Genomic DNA, 23135 nt, shown 5'->3' with positions numbered 1-23135 from the left:
TCGCTTCCTGTAATAGTTGGAACGGGTTGCCTGGAGACAGCGGAAAAGTTTGGGAGCAGCGATGGAGAAGTATGAGAAAATCAAAGTTGTCGGAAGAGGAGCTTTCGGGTAAACTCTTAGTTTATTAACACTTCGTAGCTGTTTTGTGTTAGACATATCTGTTATTCCGACGTAGGTAAGAAAATACGGTGTTGTCAGGCGTAAAATATGAAAGCTAGAACTCCGTTTTCCCCTAAAATGTAACGGGATGCGTCAAATGTGCGCAGCCCTCAGAAGAAGAAAACATGTCTGGAAAAGTAGCGCTAACGGTTTAAAACAAAAGTTATAAGGAGCTGTGTTAATAATCTTAATGCCAACGCCACTCTGGGCTTTTTATTTCTAAACAGACTTTGTGGGTTTTTGTCATTTACAGTTTGTGTGGCTTTTCTTTTTCAAAGGTTTATTTTTGTTGTAGCTAGGCTAACTATAAATTAACTTTTGGTTAGGTTAGCTAGTTATCATCTAAGGTATTGCATTCACATCACTTTGAATTACTAGCTAGCTAATTGCTCTAACGTTACTTAACATTTGAAAGACAAAGATGTTATTTAAAGATAGCAAGTTGCTGGAAAGGTTACTTCTAACATATATTGTAACTAGATGTATCCTAAACATTAGCATGACGTAACTACTTTATAATTGTTTCATTCTCATTTTACAATGTATTTAAAACGTCATAAGGTATATTCACGCAGGTCCGGTAACGTTACTTTACAACTGCACATTGTCAAAGTGGTACTCTACTGAGTATTCCTACTTTGTCAGACCGTGGTGAAGTTAGTTTGATCAGACCAAATACAACATTTCAGAGGGTACTGTTGTATTTTCTACACAACTAGCTACATTTACATGAAGTTATACCAGTTACTTTGTAGATAAAAAAAATTTGACATTAAACACTTATACAGGTACAGTCATAACATAACTTATGAGTTTTAATGAGCCTATGTAACAAAAATTAACTTGGCATTATCAACTTGCAATTAACTGCAACATAAAGAAAATAATGTAAATCTATATTATTGTACATGACATCTTTATTCGTGCTAAATGTGCAGTAATTGTTTTTTAAAGTGATTTTGTGACTAGTCTAGACTTCCAGAGCGAAACACTACTCTTCCTCACACATAATAAACGAATGGAAGCACCATGTTTGTGGGTCCTTTTCGGCCTACATTATTTCCCCATTTTCTTCTTTTTTAAGTCTTTTTATTGGGTAGCAATAGACAGTACGGTACAATTCAACAAGTAAACATAAATAAAGTATCTGTAGTAAAATACCCAAATCCTACCCACCCTCACTTCCCTATCCATCCCCCCCAGTGAGTATTATTTCCGCTTTTAAAAGTGGACAACAACACTAATAGTGCACGGAATTCCTCTTGTAGTCCTTAATTTCAAGTTTTTAAAGCATTTTAGTGCAAAAGGTATACATAAATAAAGGATACAAGTACTTTTACACAAGTGGTTCATTGTCATGCTCATCAACTTTCTTTACATAATTTTTTTTCTTCAAATCATACAAGATGCTTATGTCAAAAAACAAAACTAGTGCTCAGTAACACTGTCACACCAGAATTAAACTCCCAACAACCATCCCACTAGCTTCTATATTGTTTATGGAACAATGTATACGTCTAATTTGTCTCCATTTTCCTCCCGTCAGGATCGTTCACCTGTGCCGCAGGCGCGGCGACGGGGCCTTTGTCATCCTGAAGGAGATCCCAGTGGAGCAGATGTCACGAGATGAACGCCTGGCGGCTCAGAACGAGTGTCAGGTCCTGAAACTGCTCAACCATCCAAATATCATAGAGTACTATGAGAACTTCCTGGAAGACAAGGCCCTCATGATAGCTATGGAGTATGCACCAGGTAAGCTTACTGTAATATCATATTACACAACCCCCTTTTGTTCATTGTCTAACGGCTCACTGTTCCCATGGTTTAGTGCTGTAGGGCTCCATACCTTTTCTTTTTCCCATATCAACATCTAATTTCAATCTGCGTGGTGGTGTTTTGAGGTGATTAGGTAACATTTATTTTATATATAAATATATGTATACAGTATATAGTTATGTAAGGTGTAAAGAAAGGTAGATCGCCATCAATTAGTCCAAATTTCTGCAGCAAAACACAATATTCAGCCTGTAATCCTCCGATGAGGCGCTTTTAGCTGTTTCTGTGTTCAGGTTAAAGACCAAACCTTTGCTGTCAAAGCTTCTAAAGCTATGGATTATCTTTCTAAATTACATTTTCTCATCCTTGCAGTCTGTTGCTTGATTTGCAGGTGGAACCACCACAGCTTACTAAGACTGATATATTGATATTTGAAAGTGAAATACAAAGGTATCCCATTTGCTGTTTTTCATGCAGGTGGAACCTTGGCCGATTACATACAGAAGCGCTGTAACTCTCTGCTGGATGAGGACACCATCCTTCACTTCTTTGTACAAATCTTACTTGCCCTGTACCATGTCCACAACAAACTTATTTTGCACAGAGACCTTAAGACGCAGAATATTCTTCTTGACAAGCACCAGATGATCGTCAAAATCGGTGACTTTGGCATCTCTAAAATCCTTGTCAGCAAGAGCAAAGCTTACACGGTGAGCTGATTTGCTTTTGGTTTGGAACCGTAATTACGTTAGCAACATATATAACCTCATATGTTGAATCCTAACGTGTTGGCACAAATCATCATCCTCCTTCTTTTCACTCTGCAGGTGGTCGGGACCCCATGTTACATCTCCCCAGAGCTGTGTGAGGGAAAGCCGTATAACCAGAAGAGTGACATCTGGGCTTTGGGCTGTGTGCTCTATGAGCTAGCGAGCCTTAAGAGAGCCTTTGAGGCAGCTGTACGCATTTTATTTACAAGAATCCCTTGCTTACTTGGTTGAAGTGATTTAAATAATACTACATTTGTGTAAGCTTTTGAAATATCACTACCAATTTTAAAGTGTGGTACTAATGTGAAAATCTTATTCTTTTGGCAGGGATTTTGGGAAGATGATTGGGGATTTTTCACATATTTCTAATATGTTTTATAATTTTACTGTATAACCCTCTTTCATTTTGCTTCCAGAATCTACCTGCCCTTGTTCTAAAGATCATGAGCGGAACATTTGCTCCAATTTCAGACCGGTACAGTCCAGAACTCCGACAGCTCATCCTCAACATGCTCAATCTGGATCCATCCAAACGGCCTCAACTCAATGAAATAATGGCTCTTCCCATATGCATCAGGCCCCTCCTTAATCTCTTCACAGATATAGGCAATGTCAAAATGCGCAGGTACTGCCTTAATGTATCACTAATGATTAGACAGGCATTTGATGCACATGATTTGAGATTAAGATTTCATTTATTTTGTGTAAAGATTTTTTTCATTTTCTATCTTCCAGGATTGAGAAACCACTGTCTGCTGTGCAAACTGGTCATCATGGTAGACCAGGAGGGAGAGTTCCTACCAACAGGTCCAGAGGTCAGGCACATAACACCATTATTTGACAACAGAACTAGCTGCACCAGGTAGATCACTGTAGGCCTACTTTAATTACACATTTGACTGATTATTTCTTGGGCATGCACAGATGGATCAGTGGGTTTAGGATCAGGGAAGGTGCATTCCCTCCCGCTGTCGTCGGTGTACACGTGGGGAAGTGGAATCTCATCGCCCCTCCGCCTTCCGATGCTCAACACTGAGGTGCTTCAAGTGTCTCTGGGCCGCACTCAGAAGATGGGGGTGACCAAGTCTGGCCGTCTAATTACATGGGAGGTCTGTGTATTTTAAGACTTGTTTACAATGCAGCGTTCATAATTTCTGAAATTCATGCACTATAAAGGAAAAATCCTTCCTGACCCACTATCAAGGAACAGCTGTGATTACTCTGCACTCCTGCGTCAACCTGTTGATGTACAATGTCTTTTTTTTCTTATTCTCACAGATAACTGCTAGAGGTGTGAATCTTCACTGATCTCCCGATTCAATTTGATTATGATTATCATGTCAGCGATTCAATTCGATTCGATATCTCGATGCATCACGATGTGTCAAATACATTTTTACCATTAAAGCCATATAGGATATTTAATTCATAGCTTTTCAAGCTTCAAAAACAAAACATTCTGCAGTGCTCTAATACTAAATACATTGGATACATAAAACTACAGCACTGAGCACATGGCACTTCCTGAATGTGCAAAACATAACAGAATATGTAAACAGAAAGGTTGTTAGGCATATATTAAATTGTAAACAGAAATAATCGATTATGGCCCGGCCAATTATCGATGCAGCATCGTCCAAGTCCACGATTCGATGCATCGATTATTTGATTAATTTCAACACCTCTAATAACTGCCTATAACAGCTTAGCGCTTTTACAACTAGCTAGTTCAGTTATCTCTTTTCAGCTATCAAAAATATCAATGGTTCAAATCTGGTTTTGGTGTCAGCCCCTCCGAGAGCTTCTTTGTAGACTCAACAGCCACATTAGATGGGAAAATACTACACCAGCAGTTGCTTCAGTGCAAACAGCCACCACCAATGTGTTAAAAAAAACCATTTTTGGATCAGAATTTCTGTAGAACTTTATAATAAAATAGCAGCTGGAAGGCATTGAACATCACAGATTGATGCTTCCAAATATGATGGATTCTTCCTTTAACATGTTTAGTTGCTTATGTTTTCCAGTTAACAGTTACATTCTCACTGTTTTGCCCCCATTAAGACTAATAATCCTTTATTGTAACAGACTCCATCAGTGGGGTCTGGTGAGGCCAGTCTGCCCGGTGTGGTGGAGCAGATGCAGCCTCCTTTCATTTCCCGTTTTCTTGAGGGTCAGTCTGGAGTCACCATCAAGTCTGTATCCTGCGGTGATCTTTTTACCACCTGCATGACAGGTTGGTGGGCCGGCTGCTTTTTATAACTATCATAGTCATCACACCCATGCTCAGTTAGTTTAGCAGGGAGCTCTGCTAAAAGGAAATCAATGTTTAATCTCTGTTTTCTGCCCTCACACGCTGCACCACATGGCTGTAAAACACTGAGGCAGCATTTGAACGTACATGAAAGTGTGTATACAGTCAGCTCTTTTTCCAGATCAGATAGCATGGATCCACTTGGAAAACAAACCTCTCCATGCTTGCCTAGCAGTTTGGAAGTAGTTTTCCTTGAGCTCAAACTGTGGTGTTCTGTTAGTCAGTGTGCTTCAGGAGGCTGTTGTCAGTCCTTCCAGCATTGCAAAGCATATAACACAGGATTAAAGACCCTTCCTCTCAGCTCAGTTGCCTCTCTTTTGTCACTTTTCACTGTACTGACACAGATTAGCATTTCCTAGATGAGGATTAGAAGCATTGCGTTGGCCTACAAAATAATACACCTACATTTATCAACTAATAGTGTCTTTAATCCCTTTTTTATTTTCAATTTGCAGACAGGGGCATTATCATGACGTTTGGTAGTGGGAGCAACGGCTGCCTGGGACACGGTAACTTCAATGATGTAACACAGGTACGTGTCCATTGTTCAAAGGAAAATATACTCATATTAAATGAACACTCAGTTGGCAGTTTATTAGATACACCTAACTAAATGTAATTCAGTCTAATACAACAGTCCTGCAATAAGTTCTGCTGGTGGCTCTGTATGTGATTGACAGCTTTTTTTTCTTTTCTTTTTTTTTTTTACAAAATACAAAACATTTACAATTTACAACATGAACACATCGCCTCCCTTCCGGAACCGCTCTGCTCGTCATCACCACATATATCGTAGGCCTTGGTTGTTAATTTAGGTACACTTCCTTAGACAAAAATGAAGACAAGATAAAATAATAACCATAATATTCAAGACAATACAATAAAATAATAACAAAATAGACTATAAACTGTAAACCAAATAGACATATTATGTACTGTATATGTGATAAAACAATAAGCACATAGTTTACCCCTCTCCATAGTCAATGTTGGGAGTAAAGCGTTACAAAAGTAACGCAATTACAGTAATGTATTCCTTTTTGCTGTAACGCAGTAATATAACGCATTACTAATTAAATTTCGGTAATATTATACCCGTTACAATCTCAGTAACGCAAGTTACAACGCATTTTAACGCAAAATTTTTTAAGAATTTCCCAACACCGCAAAACGTTTGTTCACAGGAAAAAAAGCTGTGAGTATTATTTCATAACATCTGTGTCCCAACAGGTGACGGTACGTCAGCGCGGACAGCAGTGTGTCCGAGCCGCTGACAGATTTAAACATGTCGGGATTTAATGTTTAGGCTTGCTAGTACACGTAAATATGATTGCATTTTATCAGCCATAGAGAGTAACTCTGCCTGTAGTGCAATGGCTTCGAATGACGACCAAAAACGCTTGTCTTTTACTGTGACCATTTACTGTTCAATATGTTGCAGTTTTACACACAAGAAAGTGAGCAACTTAGCTTGACGGAGATGTTTGCAACTAGGGTCTCACGTTCGTCTCAACACAAGCTAGCAAGAGTACACAACAGACAACTTCCGTGTAGGCTACTTCAAAATAAAAGCACTTCCTGTGACGGTTCGCAGTAAAACTGAATTACTGTTAAATAAGGTTGTGTACCTTTTCACATATCAGCTGTAAATCAAGTAGGCTACTGTAAATAATGTAAATAGTGAGTTTTAACCGCACTACAATTGACCATTTCCTTTAGACTGTTTTAAACTAAACAACATGAATTTCTTTTTCAAAGTGCTTTAAACAAACATTTTACAACAATGCCGTACTTCAATACAACTGTAAGTTAGGCCTACTTTTAATTGAGTATTTTTATTTTCTCCTACTTGCCTATTGTACGTTTTACTTCTCTATTTTTATAGCTTTAGTTACTTTGCATATCCATATTAATTATGCAAATATTATGAATAATCTATGGTGTATTAAAGTGAATAAAGAAGAGACTTTATTGATCCAGTGATGAAATTCACAAGCTCGCTGCCAAGTCAAACTTCTGCTGGTATTTTGGCGAAAGTAACTCAAAAGTAATGCAAAAGTAGTGTAACGTTACAATTCAGAGACAGTAATATTGTAATATAACTAATTACTCTCAAATGACAGTAACTAGTAATCTATAATGTATTACATTTTGGAAGTAACTTGCCCAACGCTGTCCATAGTACGTGGCTTCTTAGTAGCCCTGCAGAAAGACTAAGTACGTACCTTCCAAATCTTCTAATGTAGACATTCAATCTTGCAAACTGTTTATATGACATTTTTTTAAACGCTGCCACTCTAGCCATTTAACAAGCCCACTCCTGGGTTGACGGCATCCCTTCATTCCTCCATCCTCTTAGAAGAATCTGTCTGGCTATCATCAAACTAGTCTGGACCCAGCTTCTTATGTGCTTATCTATTTTGCTTAGGATTGACCCATCTCCTAGAACAAATAGTCTTGAGCTGAATAGAACCTGGCTCCCTGCAATCAGACATGCTGTAGGTTATCATGTAGTTCTGCTGGTGGTTTAATATTTTCTAAATATTAGAAATACCTCTCACTATAGTGTAATGCAGTACAGTTAAACAGCACTACAAACTTTATCCTCTAAAATGATAATACAGTTTAGTCAGCACTTCTCTAACTTTCCATTACAACCATTTGTATTACATTAGACTGTATTCGTACCTAAGAAACTGGCAGATCTAGATCTATTTTTCCGTGCGGTGAGAAATGTCCTAAATTATGAAAAAAACATGCCTTTAAATGCAAAAAATCTGACATTGTAGAACAAAAGCTTCAATCAAAAGGACATTTTTGGTCCCTGTGAATTTATTTTGGCACCTTTGATGGACAGTTGATAGTAGAGAGGCAGACAGGAAACAAGGGGAAAGCGAGTGGTTCCTGGCTTGATTCGAACCAGTTGCAGTCATGTTGTATACACATTAAATACTTGGCTACCAGTCCCTACTTTGTGTCCATACACATCTGTACTTTAAACGTGACGATGCTGACATTTATTTTCTCTGTCTCTGTTTTTGTAATCAGCCCAAGATAGTTGAGGCACTCCTCGGCTACGAGCTGGTTCAGGTGTCATGTGGTGCTTCCCACGTACTCGCTGTGACCAATGAAAGAGAAGTATTTGCCTGGGGAAGAGGAGACAATGGTATATCATAAATGAATGGGTTCTTTTCAAATCTATCTTAGGACTCATCTGTTTGTGTTTGTTTGTATGTGACTGATTTATGACAGGAGCATCTCCGTACACAGCTTGATTGTTGGGTCTCTATCCTTGTATCTATTCTTCTGTCTGGAAGGTCGCCTCGGGCTTGGCACCCAAGACACCCACAACTCTCCACAGCAGGTGTGTTTACCTGTGGAATTTGAGGCCCAAAGGGTGATGTGTGGAGTGGACTGTTCCATGACTATCAGCACCCAGTACAGCATTGTGACATGTGGAAGCAACAGGTAATTACTCTATATTTTCCCACACAAAACCATGGCCATTAGTCTCAATAAACATGTCACTGACTGACATGAGACACATACGTATAAACTTGTTTGTGTGCATGGGGTGGCGATAGATTAAATGATATGGTGGACAGAGATACTTTCCTGGTGCACACCCTGTGAGGCAGCATTCTCCTAAAATGACACAAATTTTTCTGTCATTGGTAATCTGCCTCTCTCAGAGAGGTTTTGGACAGGATGTAGAGTTGTGTAAGAGTAAGACCGTAAACACAACAGCATTCATTTCTGGTCTCAGTAAGCAGCATTGTTGAGATACCTGCATCTCAGCAGCTATCTGCAGCAGACGAGGAAACCGGAATAAAAAATGTTAGAGGGTTTAGTGATAAATATTTATTGTATATTGAAGATGTGGTTTAAAAGTATATATTTACAAATGTCTCTGTTCCTCTGTTATAAGTACCTTGATTTTGTTGTTTTGTTGTGGTCAGGTTCAACAAGCTTGGGCTGGATAAGATAACAGCTGGAGAGGAACCAAATCCCTCCAATCAGGTGGAAGAAGTCCATTCTTTCACTCCTGTCCAGTCAGCTCCACTCAACAGTGAGAAGATTGTTCACATTGACATTGGGACAGCACATTCTGTTGCTGTTACAGGTAAACTATTCCCATTATAAATATAAAATTTGAACCAGACTCATTTGAAATTATGCATCTCTGAGTGATGCTTCCATAATGATATGAAATAAGAGAAGGTCACTGTTTCAATAGCGCCAGCCAAACTAGTTTTCTAGGTTCTTGCAGCACCAGATTGAGCAAAACGCTGCTAGGAGAGATCACTTCCAACATGTTCAACAGCTAAAGTGCTGAAGCTAAACTAACGTGAAAAGTACAAAGTGCAATCTTTGTTTTTTACAGCACCTCAGGCATAAAAGAAGGCCGATAAATAAATCAGATATTCATTGTGTCAAAGTAACACTCATGATTTTTAACAATGAAACATTTTTACCCCTTATTTTCCAGAAAGGGGTCAGTGTTTTACCTTTGGCAGCAACCAGCATGGCCAGATGGGCTGTAGCTCCCGTCGTAGCAGCCGTGTTCCCTACTTGGTGCCTGGGCTGCAGGGCATCACCATGGCTGCATGTGGAGACGCTTTCACCTTAGCTATCGGATCTGGTTAGTAGAAGTGACCGTCCCAGTTTATAAAGGTCAAGCACTCCTCAATAGGTTGAAGGCTGGGGTGTATGAGAGGTCACCGGATAACTTGAACTAATAACTATGACAACAAAGCTAACAGGGGAGTCAGGGAAATATTACTCTGGCTTAATTGGGATAAACTGCTGGAAAATGAAGCCTGACATCTGGTGCGTAAAAGACGCTGGATGTCCCTCCCCGCTTGCTATTTCCGCTATCAGGGCTTAGTGCTGCCCAGGACGGTTGTGATTGGTATAAAGAAATACATACAAGCCAGAGCGTTTTTTCCCCCTATTCCAGAATAGATAGGTGGTGTAGCCAGACCATACTCCATTGCTGACACTGTGCTGTGGAGATATGTCTGGTAATGTGAGACTAGGGAGATATCAATCAAGCACAGTCTGCACACACATAGACTTTAAGTCCTTTAAGTTGTTCATTATACAGCATTTTTTTTTCACTTTGTCACTGTCCTGACATTGTAGCCAAGTAGCATGCTTCCTTCTCTGCTGATATGCTGTAAATGAGAGGTAGATCCAACAACCTCTCTCAAACCAGCATAGTTTCCAACAAGCACTTGTGCTAAAAACAAGAATTTTCCAAAAGACAACCTCTTTATTTTCCCTCATTTTCAATCCCTCACTTAAAAAGTTTTTATGTATGAGTAGTAGTTGCACAAGTAAACACAACAGGGTTCATCTCGGTTCTGAGTTGAGAAAACATTTCTCAGATATCTGTGGTTTATCTGCTTTGGAAGAAAAGAGGAGGATTTTAATGAAAGTCACCCAGTTTCAAACTAAAATGAACTGAAGGTTTAATGGTTACATGGAACATATGGTATGGTTAGCAGTAATGTAAACTATACAGGGTTTTTAGCTAATGGGCTAAACATACAAATCCATTGGTCTGGTTCTTTAAACACATGGTTTAACAGATAGGTAACAGATGTGTGCATGTTTGTAAGTGTGTTTTGAGGGTAAATTAGTAAAAAGTCATATTGTGCCAGCGATTGGCTCCCCGGGGGAGAAAGCCAGCAGTGGCAGCCATGCCTGTAGGTTTCTTTTGCTGAGGGAGTCTTTGTTCAACTTCCTCCAGATAGAGCCATTGTGCTGCCACTGCAGGAGAGACAGAGCTGTCAGTTAAAGATTTTCATGGATTAATGCATCCTGAGTAACGGTGACCAGCGCCTTCTCCTCCTGCTCTCCACAGATGGGGAGGTGTACACCTGGGGAAAGGGGGCCCGTGGCCGACTCGGAAGAAAAGAGGAGGATTCTGGGATACCGAAGGCGGTGCAGCTTGACGAGAGTCACCCATTCATGGTGACATCGGTGGCTTGTTGTCATGGCAACACTCTGCTGGCAGTGAAACGTAATATTTCGCTTATTAGCCTTTGTTAACAAACACTGAGATGTTGGGATGGTGGTGAAATGTAACTGAGAGAGTGCTAATCCCCAGATGAAAGACAGGCTGAACTTGAGACAAGCTTCTCTTGATGATATCGACAGAGATGCATGTTTATGAAGAATTGAGAAAGGACTCATTTGTAAGTTTGAAAGCTCACTGGCTAAAGACATGACTATAGCTTTCTTTCATACAGGCATACATCTTACAGCATTTCCAGTCACAGGTGCTCTTATTACATTAACAAACGAGTTCCTTTCAGCTACACTTGATCAGAACCTTTCTTTCTGCATGCAAAAAGTAATAATTCAGTCAAATTTGCATTGTGGCTATTAATTGTAGACTGAAATGAATGACATGGCCATAGACCTCTTACTGAGAGGAACAGAAAACAGCAATTTGGCCCCTCTTTCTCCCAAAAGCAACAGATTCTAATGAAAACAGTGAAGGTGGGATTAGATAGTCCCTCTACACTCCAAATTGAAAATAGCTGCAGATTTAAAAAAGATTAAAGTGCATCACAATTTAATAAGTAACAGAGATGTTGTTAATCCTCGCTACTGGCTACACGGCTGCTGTATAAATGTTTTTTTTTGACCTCCACCATGGGACAAGGACATGGAGACAACATGGACTAATAACCCTCATAGAGGCCATTATCATAGTCTGATACTGATTGGATCAGACCAGAAAGTGATAAGCATAATACTACAGTTTAAAAACTGAGGGAGGGGGGTGGATTAAAACAACAGACATAAAGCTTTTAACAGTGTTGCATGTCCATGTTTAACTGTACAGCCATGTAACTGGGAGAATCTGGTTTCATATTGATTGTAGAACATGTAGACAAGATTGTATTGATATTTAATTAAATGTCAACCACTGTTCATTATTCATTATTGCCAATTTGATTTATCGGTTTACAGTAATTTGTACAACAAGATAAGTCGTGTGGACATTAAGGGCTAAAACTCACAAATATTTTCATTATTGATTCATTTACTGATTATAGTTTCAATCAGTTGAATAAATGCTTTGTAAAACAAATATCGGGAAAGATATCAATTGTAATTTTCCAGAGCCCAAGATGGCATCTTTAAATTCCTTTTTTTTTGTCTGACCATCAGTCCAAAATATATTCAGTTAACTCCTGCTTTTTACTCGGTTATCAAAATAGTTGCCAACAAATGTTCTGTCAGTCAACTAATCTATTAATTGACTATTTTGAGTATTTTGAGCTCTGAAGACATTTCACTCTGCCCCTTCCACCATCTCGTTTCAGCTTTGCTCGAGGAACCTGTCCCAAGATGATTTTGTCCTAAAAACGAACCCACACCCACTCAGTGGTTGCCAAGAAGCCCGGTGGTGGCATGAGGTGAAGCTTCCTCTGAATATAACTCCTCCCAGAGGCCCGTCTGTGCTGCAGTTGAAAGATTCCCTTTCACACTGCAGCTGCGGCCTCAGATTTCCACTTGGTCTTCCTCTCCGTCTAGTTTTTTTCTTCTCTCTTTCTGGGAATGAATGTTTGTTTCATTCGGCGGTTTGATATCATAAAGCAAAGCACAGAAAAGGCCGAGCCCTGTGTGTTGCAGCAGGTGTATCTCACAACAGGAACAGGTTAGTTAAAGGACAGTTGCAACACTCTTTCTGAAGATGGATTATAGGAAGTCATTAGGCAGCTTTCATGTGGTGAGCTATTGTCGTCTGTCACGTGCGGAGTTAGCATGATAAAGGCCAATAAAAGTCAAACTGGTTTGAATTCCCTTAAGCCTCTGGTGAATGAGATGACACAATGCGCAGAAACGAAAAGAACAAAAGCCACTTGAGTGTTGAGCAACTTATAAGTCGAATGAACCAAGCACATTAATCTCGATCACATCGTCAGCGCTCACATTGTGCTTCATTGGATTAGTCCTTAGTACATTTGTAACTCAACAGCAGCATTCAAACCAGATAACGATGTGTTGTTCAGGGTTCAACTGATCAGCCTCTTTAGGACTTAATGACTGTGTTCCAAATCTTGTTCACTCCTCCCTATATAAGAGACACTCAATAGTTTACTCTGCAGGGAGCTGTAAATATGGACACCAATTAATCATCCTCATCACTGACATCTATTAAATGTGAGAAGTTGCATTGTGAGATTGTTAGCAAAAAATTGTTGTGTTCCATTGTAGGAATCTTTGAGGGCACTACTTTATAGAGGATAGATGTCACACTCGGACACTCACAGAAAATGGTGGACAGTAAATCAAGTACATTAAATAGACTATTTATTTGTGTGTGTTGTAACTGACTGAAATGTGTATAATATTTAAAATGAAATGGTATGTATATTGTGTAAACTGTATTCATAAGATGACCTAAGACTGGTGAGAAAAGAAAACTGCCAAAGTGGTGGAAGAAGTACTCAGCTATTTTACTTAAGTAAAAGTAGCAATACCACAGTGTAGAAATACTCGGTTACAAGTCCTGCATTCAATATTTTACTTAAGTAAAAGTACAAAAGTATGAGCACCTTCTAAAATTGTGTTTAATGATACATTGATGATGTGTGAAATAAACGTGTCATTAAAAAAATAAAAGTAAAAGTACTCATTATGCAGAATGGCCCATTTCAGAATAATATATGTTCTATTATTTGGATTATAATTAGTCATGCATTAATGTGTAAGCATCACTTTGATGTTGCAGCTGGTGAATGTGGGGCTAATTCTTTACTCTGTGTCTTATATACTTAATCGATAATAATGCATCTAAATGTATTAGTTGATTAAATTTTGCTTTAATAATCTGAAAAGTATAAGCTGCCAAATAAATGTAGTAAAGTAAAAAAGTTCAATATTTGCCTCTGAAATGTAGTGGAGTAAAAGTATAAAGTACCTTAAAATAGAATACTCAAGTGAAGTACCTCAAAATTTGCACTTAAGTACAGTATTTGAGTAAATGTACTTATTTTCCACCACCATGCCCAGGAGTGAAAGGTTTTTCTGTGTTTTTACATTACATCTTCTGGTGTCAGGGCTTTAATTGTCACGATAAATTAAAAGAAAAAAAAAAAGAGAAAGCCAGATCCTGAGTCTGACAGGTGTCTTTTAGTTTCTGGATACCTGAAATGAAATTTTGAACAGCATAAACCATGCAAGATGTTACAAATCCTGTGATAAATCTTGTATTTTAAATGAGATGATGGTTTCACAGTGAATAGTACTCAGTTTAGATCAAATATTTCAGAGAATGTTATGTTCTCATGGCTGCTGATGGATGTCTGGAAACATGACCTTAAAATAAAACAAGTTATTCATCACCATCTTAAAATTAATAACCAACCTGCAGTATAATGCTGGATCTCTCAGTGACAGTCTGATTACCTTTGCTTTTATTCAGCCTCCACAGTCCCAATTATTAATTAATCACTTTTATTGTAGTTTTCATACAGCTGTTATCAGTTGGTATGATTATTGTAACTATAATATTATATTACAGTATACTGTAGATGTATATGTATTTTCTCCCAGTGTATTCATAATGATTCTAATAAGAAATCATCTATTCTTCAAAATATAATTCTGAAGTAATTATTCCTTATTTAAGAAGAGTTCACACCTATTCTGAGGACATGGCTCTTCCACATTGTTGTCTCGTATGATGATGTAATGATGATGTAATCCAGTGGCAATACAGCAGGTAGAAAATGATCAAAATATGTGCTCTTTATTTCTACAGTCATAAAACCATATCCAGTTTTAGTTTTTTGTTTCAATGAGGGTAACAATGTGAGTCAGGTTTTATTTGTAACGTGTAAAGGCAAATGGTGCGTGTACATTATGGCACCATGAAATAAACACTATATTGTTCATTGTGTGTGTCTGCTCAACCACCAGAGGGCATCCGTCACTTCTAACCGTGCTGTTGGCTTCTGTATTAGGTCAATTGGACTTTTTTTTTTATAAAATGTATTTGACATAAATATTAACAACAAAACCATCTTCACCTCTGACGTTAATAATCAGGACTATTTATGTTTAAAATAAGTATAAAGCCAGAGCCAGTTTGTGTGCACTCATTATAGGCTTGTAGCCTATCTGACAAATAAATAATAAATAGTAGACATCACATTCCATAGAGGCATTGGAAACAAGTAAAGTATTTCTTATCAGCCACTCATACGCCTTCATTAAGCTCAATAAAGAGAGATAAGAGGGATAACTAGAGTGAACAGAGTGTTTCAGCTTCTTGACTCCTCCTGCGTGGAGAAGGAGGCGGGACTCGGTGCACCTAAACAGACGGAGGGGTTATGCATTGTGCTCAGTCTGTCAGTCTGCATCCACTGAGGAGGAGAGGCCCACACGCATTAACCCTGAGCTGTGGACGTGCACGGACAGGGGCTTTCAGGACCGATCTGTGATCGTTTCCGTAGCGTTTCCTGGACAGCAGTGTCGCTCCTTTGTTGCCATCAGTCGGCGGGGCTGCAGGAGGAAAGCCTGGGGAGGACTCGCCTCCTTAAAGCCCGATCGCTCGGTGGCGGAAGGGACGTGATATGAACCCCTCATCGGCTTAAACGCCAGTGCAGCTAAATAGCCCCGTTTTCAGGGGGAGGGGGGAGTGAACGGAGGATCAGAGAGGACATTTCTACCTTTTAACCTGCAGCTGAAGGCCGAGATAATATCCACGGAAACTGTAGCGATGCCCGGGTTTGATTACAAGTTTCTGGAAAAGCCAAAGAGACGGTTCCAGTGTCCGCTCTGCAGCAAGGCGATGCGGGAGCCGGTCCAAGTGTCTACCTGTGGACATCGTTTCTGTGACACCTGTCTGCAAGAATTTCTAAGGTACTGTGTGTGTGTGTGTGTGTGTGTGTGTGTGTGTGTGTGTGTGTGTGTGTGTGTGTGTGTGTGTGTGTGTGTGTGTGTGTGTGTGTGTGTGTGTGTGTGTGTGTGTGTGTGTGTGTGTGTGTTTGTGAGAGATCCACCTCTCTGCAGGCGATACTGGAACCAGCAGCACAGCCTGTATAGTTTCGGCCAAGCTACAGTAAATAAAGAATGTGTGGGTGTGTCCTTCTCACCTTTCCTCACCATTCATTTTTAGTATTTGTATGTCCACTGCACACTGATTATGACACTAGGCTACATACGGCCTAGTAAACAGCGGATGCATTGCCCCCCCGTTTTTTAGTTTGATGTGTGTTTCTCCTCTCCACATATGCAATGATTTAAATGCAGTTATGAGCCACTGTGTCAACATGAAATCATGACAAAGGAGCTTTTTGTGGATCAGTCACGCAGGTGTTTTTGTAGAACAGGTAGCCTAGAGGATGTTGTCATTGTTCTGCTGAAAGGAGATCGATGCTTTTTGTTGTGGCTACATCATCTATGAGTCAAAAATTAGACTTGCAATGATGCTTATTATTCATTATTGTGTGCTTTTCCAGTTTTTTTTTTCCAGTATTCAATATTCAGGGTAAATGTGGTGTTTGTGTCCTCTCCATCCTGTCTGTGTTTCTGACCCTGGGGTGGCTGGGTCTGCATGGGGTCGTGTGTGTGTGTGTGTGTGTGTGTGTGTGTGTGTGTGTGTGTGTGTCCGTGTGTGTCCGTGTGTGTCCGTGTGTGTCCTGAGGGTCCAGGATTAGATTCTTCATTGGTGTCAGTCAGGAGGCCACTGAGGGACCTTCACTCCTAGGTCAGCAGTCTGAGAACAACCCCCCACCCTAATCTGTCCGAAAACAGTCGCTAACTTCATTACCCACGATGTATCTGCAAATCATGGACTTGCATCATAAACGTCTTCTGGAGTAGACTGAGTGTATGTGGATATGAATAATTTCTGTTTTAATCTTAACTAAGCCTTTTATTTAAAGTTTTTTATTTAACCGGTTTTCTTCTTCAGGCAGAAACAGAAGTATAGGGTTGTAGAGCTGCACGATTAGTAATTAATCAATTAGTCAATCAACAGAAAAATAATGAACTATAATCATTTAAGTAATTTTTCAAGCAAAATGCAAAACCTTGCTGAAAATGTTCATGATTGAATATTGAATATCTCATATGGACTGACTTTTGAAGACGTCACCTTGGTCTCCGGGAAACAGGGATGGGCTTTTGTCACTTTTATCTAAGGGTGTAACACTACAACCTAGATCAATATATCAATTTGAAATTCCCACTTTATGTTTATAATTGTCATTAAAAACAATAGGTTGTTTTTCATTTAAATGTCTGAGCTCAGTAATAAAATTGTCAAATCATATTTTAGTTGCTTTTTGTGAGTTGATAAAATGTATTGATAAATTGAATTGAATCGAAGCAGAATTTGTGATATCCGCAAATATCGTATCGTTGTCCAAAGTGTAATATATATATATATATATATATATATATATATATATATATATATATATATATATATATATATCGTATCATGATGAAATCTGTGATGCACACCTTTCCTTAGGACCTTTTATAGAGATAAACATGAATCGGTCAATCGACGAAAACAACGAAAGTCTAAAGATTTGATTGTGAAAGTTATTGTGAAGTTGGGTTTCTTCACTTGAGGACTTTTTTTGTCGTAGCTCTCTGGATCTTGATTGTTGTTTCTTGTGTAGTTGTATGAACGGCACAATAATAAAAACTATTCATTCACTACTAATTCATTCCTATGCTGTGAAAGAAAGATATTCAGTATTCACTCACAGAGCAACCTTACTGATGTTTTTTTATGACCATTGAGTTAATAGAAGAGTGCTCATAGAAGAGCAGTTATTGTGCTGCAGATAAACATCAATGTTGACGTGTTGCGTGAATCATATCAGAGCCTTCAGTGATGCGTTTGGAAAGATAAAGAGATGAAGACAAAACAGAAACTAACAGAGCTGTTTGCTCAGTTTTGTTAGAGCAACTCTGTTGAGAACTTGAAGCTTCCCAAAATAGTTAAATATAGCATTTTAATGGTCAAAAGTGTTCTGGCTCATAAAAACACTGGTTTGTTAGTGTGCTATTATCTAGTAAGAAATCTACTCAATCTGACTGGTCTGTAGTTTAATTTCAGTTACAAAACTGGCCTTTCTGTTATTTTACTGTCTTTAGTTTTACTTGATGAAACTTGATGCCAGCAGCTCTTCCACCTTTGCTAACTGTGACAAACAGAAACAAAGCTGCATTGTCCCCTCTTTAATTAACAAAGTGTGCCAGTTGAGGCCACTGTCAGCTCTCTTGGCCTCTGTTTGTGAGGAGAGTTCAAGTTTATTGAGGCTGACAGACATTAGTTAGCTAATGCTTCGCCCATTGTGCAACTAGCTTGATCCTTTTCTTGTAATGATTGAAGGCTATGGAACATCCAGTCTGGGCCTGCCAGCCGACTCTGCCCACTTTCACCCTGGCAGCTCTGCCGCTGTCTCTCCAGCTCGCTGCTCTGTTGCAACAAGACTGCTACTGCATGGCATTTCTTCACTGTTAATCATCCTTTCTCAACAAACTGTCCTCAGTATTTTACTGGCAACACTTTTGCACATTTCACATTTATTATCTGTTAAAACACCGCCCCTCCCGTCTGGGTGCTTCACAAGAGGAATAAGAGTTAATACGTCGTTAATAAATGTCTTAGTCATGAAGTCTGCAGTTATAAATGTCATACATCTTTAATAACGAGTTCTTATCATGAATCATGCAGTTACAAATGTTAATAACTCCTTAATAAAGACTTGTAATCATCAAGTCTGCCATTAGAAATGTTAATTCATCAAGAAAAGTTTAAATAATATAAAATAGGTCTTATAAAAACTATAATGAAACTAAGCAGATATAAGGACTTTTTATGTTTATGTGTTGTATTAGTGTCAACAAGTACAGTATAACATCTCCTATAAAGACGTGTTATACTATATGCCATTTATTATCTATTTATACACCAGCCTACAGTTATGGGTGCTGTTGACTTGTACACTCATAAACCCTTAAATCTGCTTACAACCACATTTCAGTGTGTTATAAACCCAATCCCAATTATATACATGTACTGCTTATAACGCTAAATTGTGTATTTTCACTTCAAAGGTTGTCAAAATAAACTTCCCTGAGAGGCACTCGAGGAAACGCATGGATTGTACTTTCCCATGTGTCAGCGCTTAGAAGAGCTGGTGTGTGCCTCCTCTGTGTCCATAGGCATGTTAGCATGTGATGCTAATGGGCTGTGTTTCCGCCCTGGGAGGAATGTCTAAATACTTTACAGTCCTGCAGGCTGCCCCCAGCACCGAGAGAGAGAGTCATGGGGTAAAAGCAGCCCGGCCCTGCAGCTTTAACACTCACTGCCATCAGATATGACTCACACGCTTCAACAATTGAGTGTGTGCTGACTGGGGCAGGCTTTTGTTTTAGCAACGCAGACTCTTTAATAAAGGAGAGTCCACACTTTATGGTATGTAACACAATTTATTTCACTGTGTGAGGGCTAAGCAGCTAAGTAGCCCTCACACATGCCAGGCCTCATGGCTCATCAGTCCTGGGTCTACTGAGCCACAGTAATGTCATGCAATATGGCAGCGGGCTCTCTGTGGGCATGATGCAGTGCTGCGCCGCGGCCTTGCCAGCGGTGTAATTGGTTTGTTCGACTTGGGAGATTCTTCTTCCATGCAGTCGTGTAGCGCTGCAACTGCTGACTTACCCAGAGTCACGAGGAACTCCAAAGTGGGCTAATATGAGATTTCATTTCACAACTCGATTATTCACTCTCCAAAAGCCAGGGGAGGGTTTTTTGGGAATGGGCTATGATTCATTTTAACTTTGACACACTCACAATTTTTTCACTCCTCATTGATGTAGGTGATACTCACTCTCCCACGCTTTTATAGTCTGAATGCCTAAGTACTACAGACTCTTTTACAGTACTCTTCTTCCAGCAGCCTTATTTCAATGTGTGGGCAGAGTTTAGTGGAAGGAGAATCGATACCACTTTATGATGAGTGACCTTTTATGATGGGTTTATAAGGTCTAACTAATGGCCTTATTAATGGTTTATAAATCAATCAGTCAGTTATTTTCACTATCAACAAATCTGTTGGGTCATTTTCCAATTGATTAGTTAACGGTTTAGTTCCATAGTTTAGTCACATTCTCACAAAAATCCCCAAATGGCCTCTTCAAATATTCTTCTACCATCTTCTAGTTTTGTCGAAAGAAAACCAATGATATTCAATTTACATTTTAAAATTTAAAACCGAGAAAAGTAGCAAATGAAGAAGAAAAAAGATAGACAAAAAGATTCATCAATTATCAAAATTGTTGACAAGTCTATTTGGTGATAATGCAGTTATAGATGTTGGTAATCCATTAATAAATACCTGTTCTTATGTGCCATAAAGTCTGCAGTTACACATGTGAATAAGTTGTTAGTGTTAGATACCACTTTCATTCTTCTCATCTATCTTCTCATCTAACTCTTGGCAAAAAAGCAAATAAGCATATGCTAAAAAGACATGTGTCCTGCTGGAGGATAAATACCGCTTTCACAGCCTAGCAACCCAAACGTTATTTAGATAAAAAACTGATCTATAAAGCTTTACAAAGTGATGTATTAACCATTTAAAAACTTTGTAAAGGAAGATTTATAAGAAAGTAGTACCATAAAAATCAAACGGCGTTCTGAAAGGCGTTTGGCTCCGTCAACATGTGGTAATCAGGGTTATTTCTCCCCTTTTAAACACATGATGAATCCACTTCTGTCCATTGTGCGTGCAGCCGTGCAGAGGGATGTATAGAGAGGGGCTTTGAGCGTTTCTTAAAGGGCTAAATGAAGCTGTGTTGCATTGGTGCCCAATGTTGTGTGTCAGTCTGCCACTTGAGGCAGCTGGGGCTTTGTGTCTCAGTGGGTATCTCTATCTGAATGGGAGCAGTGCCATGGATGGCTGATGAATGACCGTGTGTTCATTAGCATCTCCGTCCCTCAGCCCCATCACAGAGACATTCACAGTCCCCCGCAGGTGTCCTCAGACTGCACAGGCATCCTGGGTCCAGATCCGGAGCGTTCGGGGAAGGGGGGTGAGCTCTGCTGTCCCATCCTGTCTCTGACGACAACGATGGTCAGTGGACTGCACACACAGAGAGATGTTGTTTGGCTGAGTGAAAGCCCTTGGGCCTCTGTTCTGCACTTTGGGGTCTGTGAAGGCCTCTTAGAGCTGTGCACTGAAGCTGCTGTCAGCTGACGGACTTGGGGTGACAGAGCTGGAAACAGCCCAGTAAATCTGAACACATCAATGCATAGAAGGAGCCGCTCACTCGGAGAGCACAGCAACATTTATCTAGGGAAAGGACAGTCAGTACTCTATACTCTGCCTACAGTAACTGTACCTACACCTCCATGATGTGCCGTACCTGTAAAGTCAAGACCCAAACACCAGCTACTGTTGAAGTTATTCCGCCCACGCGTCTCTCTAGCGACTGAATATTCCTGAACGTTACATGTCCTCGTGGACTTTGTAACTTATTATTATATAAGTCACTGATCTTTGAAGTTTAACATGGATGTTTACTTCTTGCTGCTTCAACCGTATTACTTCCTGAATTAGAATAGTTTTATTCAAAACCAAGGCTGCAGCTTACAGCTATTTTTATTACTGATTTATCTGCCAATTACTGTATTTTTTTTTTAATGAACTGATTAATAATTTTGTCTAAAAGATGCCAGAAAATAGTTTAAAATTACTTATTATTATTATTATTATTATTATTATTATTATTATTAATAACCAGAGGTGACATTATATACATATTTTTATATATATATATATATATATATATATATATATATATATATATATATACACTGTATATAATCAAAGTAACAGTCTAGAATTTAAGGATATTCGGTTTACAATAAAATAAAATGGATAAAGCAGCAAATTCTCACATTCAAGAGACGAGAACCAGCAAATTCTTGACATTTTTGCTTAAAAAATTACCAAAATGATAAATTGGTGATCCTAAACGTTGTTACATTTTGTGTCTGCTCAATTATGAACAATTATGCGCAGTGAAGTCACTGCACTCAAGCTGAAAATGAAAGCCTGAACACGAAAAAACAAGCCAACAACAGGAAATGACCCAAAATCACAGTATTTTATGGGTGTAAGGAAATTAATGTTGACATCCGATAGCCAGTAATTACTCATGATTAGAATGGCTGGCATGAAAAAAATAATCTGAAGCTGCAATTTTTGGTTTAGAATTAGTGAACTCTCACTTTGTGTAAACACCAGGGAAGGTGGATTATTACAGACAGTCCAATAATTCAGTTTTTCTGACTGAGACCATGATAAATGACATGTGGCCCATGTGGCCATTGTTTACATGCTCTGATTCGCCTGTGAACTTTCCCACTGTAGTTTAATTTCATAGCCCTTGTCATTTGAAGCGTTTCCACAGAGCTCCGTCACCCCAGAGACAGACAGATGTAAGCCGCTCTGTTTCAGAATAAGGTCATTTGCTGCGAGTCTCCCGGGAGGAAGCTGAGAGGCTTTAGAGATGCAGCTGTGACGATAACATCGCTGAGAGAAAGTGTCCTGACCATTTCTCACAGCTGCAAAGGTCCAGAAAAAGATATTATTATGAGACATATTGTGACAGCTGTTTGAATGTAAAGAAATATCTTTGGTGGATTTAGTCATTGAGATGTTTTGGCCTCTCATTGTGACGGGGCGGCTCTCCATGCGTCACTTTCAGGTCACATCATCTGTCTGCTACGAGGGACTGTATTAGTGACAGCCAGTTCAAGCACAACTCATCGCTTTTTTTAAAGACTTCTGAAAAGTGGCTGATTTTATTTGAATCACAAGCAAAACCGCCTTGAGAGGTCCGTCAGCTGCAGCTTCAGCCAGGAGTACATCCGTAATTATCCGGCTTGTTCAAGAACTCTAAGCCTCTCGTTGACTTCTACATGAACCGTGACTCTTTGTCCAAATCAAGTGACCACACACCATGTCTTTTCCTTGCTATGCGGTCGAGAACAATGTGAAAGTTTAGGCAAAAGGCAATTTGTGGTTTACAGAAAGTCTAAAAGCTGTGACTCA

General features: G+C 39.2%; 2 protein-coding genes across 4 annotated transcripts in view; both read left to right on the top strand.

The window, feature by feature from the left end:
• On the top strand, positions 1–13679 carry nek8 (NIMA-related kinase 8). 3 transcript variants are annotated; one of them, XR_003692297.1, is made up of 16 exons: positions 1–108; positions 1706–1911; positions 2413–2645; positions 2763–2894; positions 3122–3330; positions 3441–3520; positions 3630–3814; positions 4794–4941; positions 5475–5551; positions 8068–8185; positions 8337–8487; positions 8979–9142; positions 9509–9661; positions 10889–11047; positions 11135–11222; positions 12363–13679. XR_003692297.1 is itself a non-coding variant. In XM_028574639.1 (15 exons), exons 1-15 carry the CDS (start codon positions 62–64, stop codon positions 12389–12391), a joined length of 2091 nt encoding a protein of 696 aa, XP_028430440.1. In that variant the 5' UTR covers positions 1–61; the 3' UTR covers positions 12392–13679. The 3 variants fall into 3 exon arrangements, 2 of the variants coding, with proteins under 2 accessions (XP_028430440.1, XP_028430439.1); XM_028574639.1 differs by lacking the exon at positions 11135–11222; XM_028574638.1 differs by lacking the exon at positions 12363–13679 and having other exon boundaries at positions 11135–12350.
• A 1726-nt stretch (positions 13680–15405) lies between these two features.
• The window catches only part of traf4a (tnf receptor-associated factor 4a), a 42588-nt gene continuing 34858 nt past the window's right edge, over positions 15406–23135 (top strand). Inside the window, exon 1 of the mRNA XM_028574550.1 lies at positions 15406–15909. Coding sequence (XP_028430351.1) covers positions 15767–15909 — 143 coding nt within the window. The 5' untranslated portion in view covers positions 15406–15766. The remainder of the gene's footprint in view (positions 15910–23135) is intronic.

This window comes from Perca flavescens, chromosome 3 (assembly GCF_004354835.1).
Source record: "Perca flavescens isolate YP-PL-M2 chromosome 3, PFLA_1.0, whole genome shotgun sequence".
Lineage (NCBI taxonomy): Eukaryota > Metazoa > Chordata > Actinopteri > Perciformes > Percidae > Perca > Perca flavescens.
Note: the sequence above shows the minus strand (reverse complement) of the source record. Positions and strands in the feature narration are given on the sequence as shown.

Coding starts and splice junctions, on each gene's coding strand:
- nek8 (XM_028574638.1), top strand. CDS start 62: ATGGAGAAGTATGAGAAAATCAAAGTTGTCGGAAGAGGAGCTTTCGG. Junction 2,895..3,121: donor AGAGAGCCTTTGAGGCAGCT/GTACGCATTTTA, acceptor TTTTGCTTCCAG/AATCTACCTGCCCTTGTTCT. Junction 4,942..5,474: donor TTTTACCACCTGCATGACAG/GTTGGTGGGCCG, acceptor TTCAATTTGCAG/ACAGGGGCATTATCATGACG.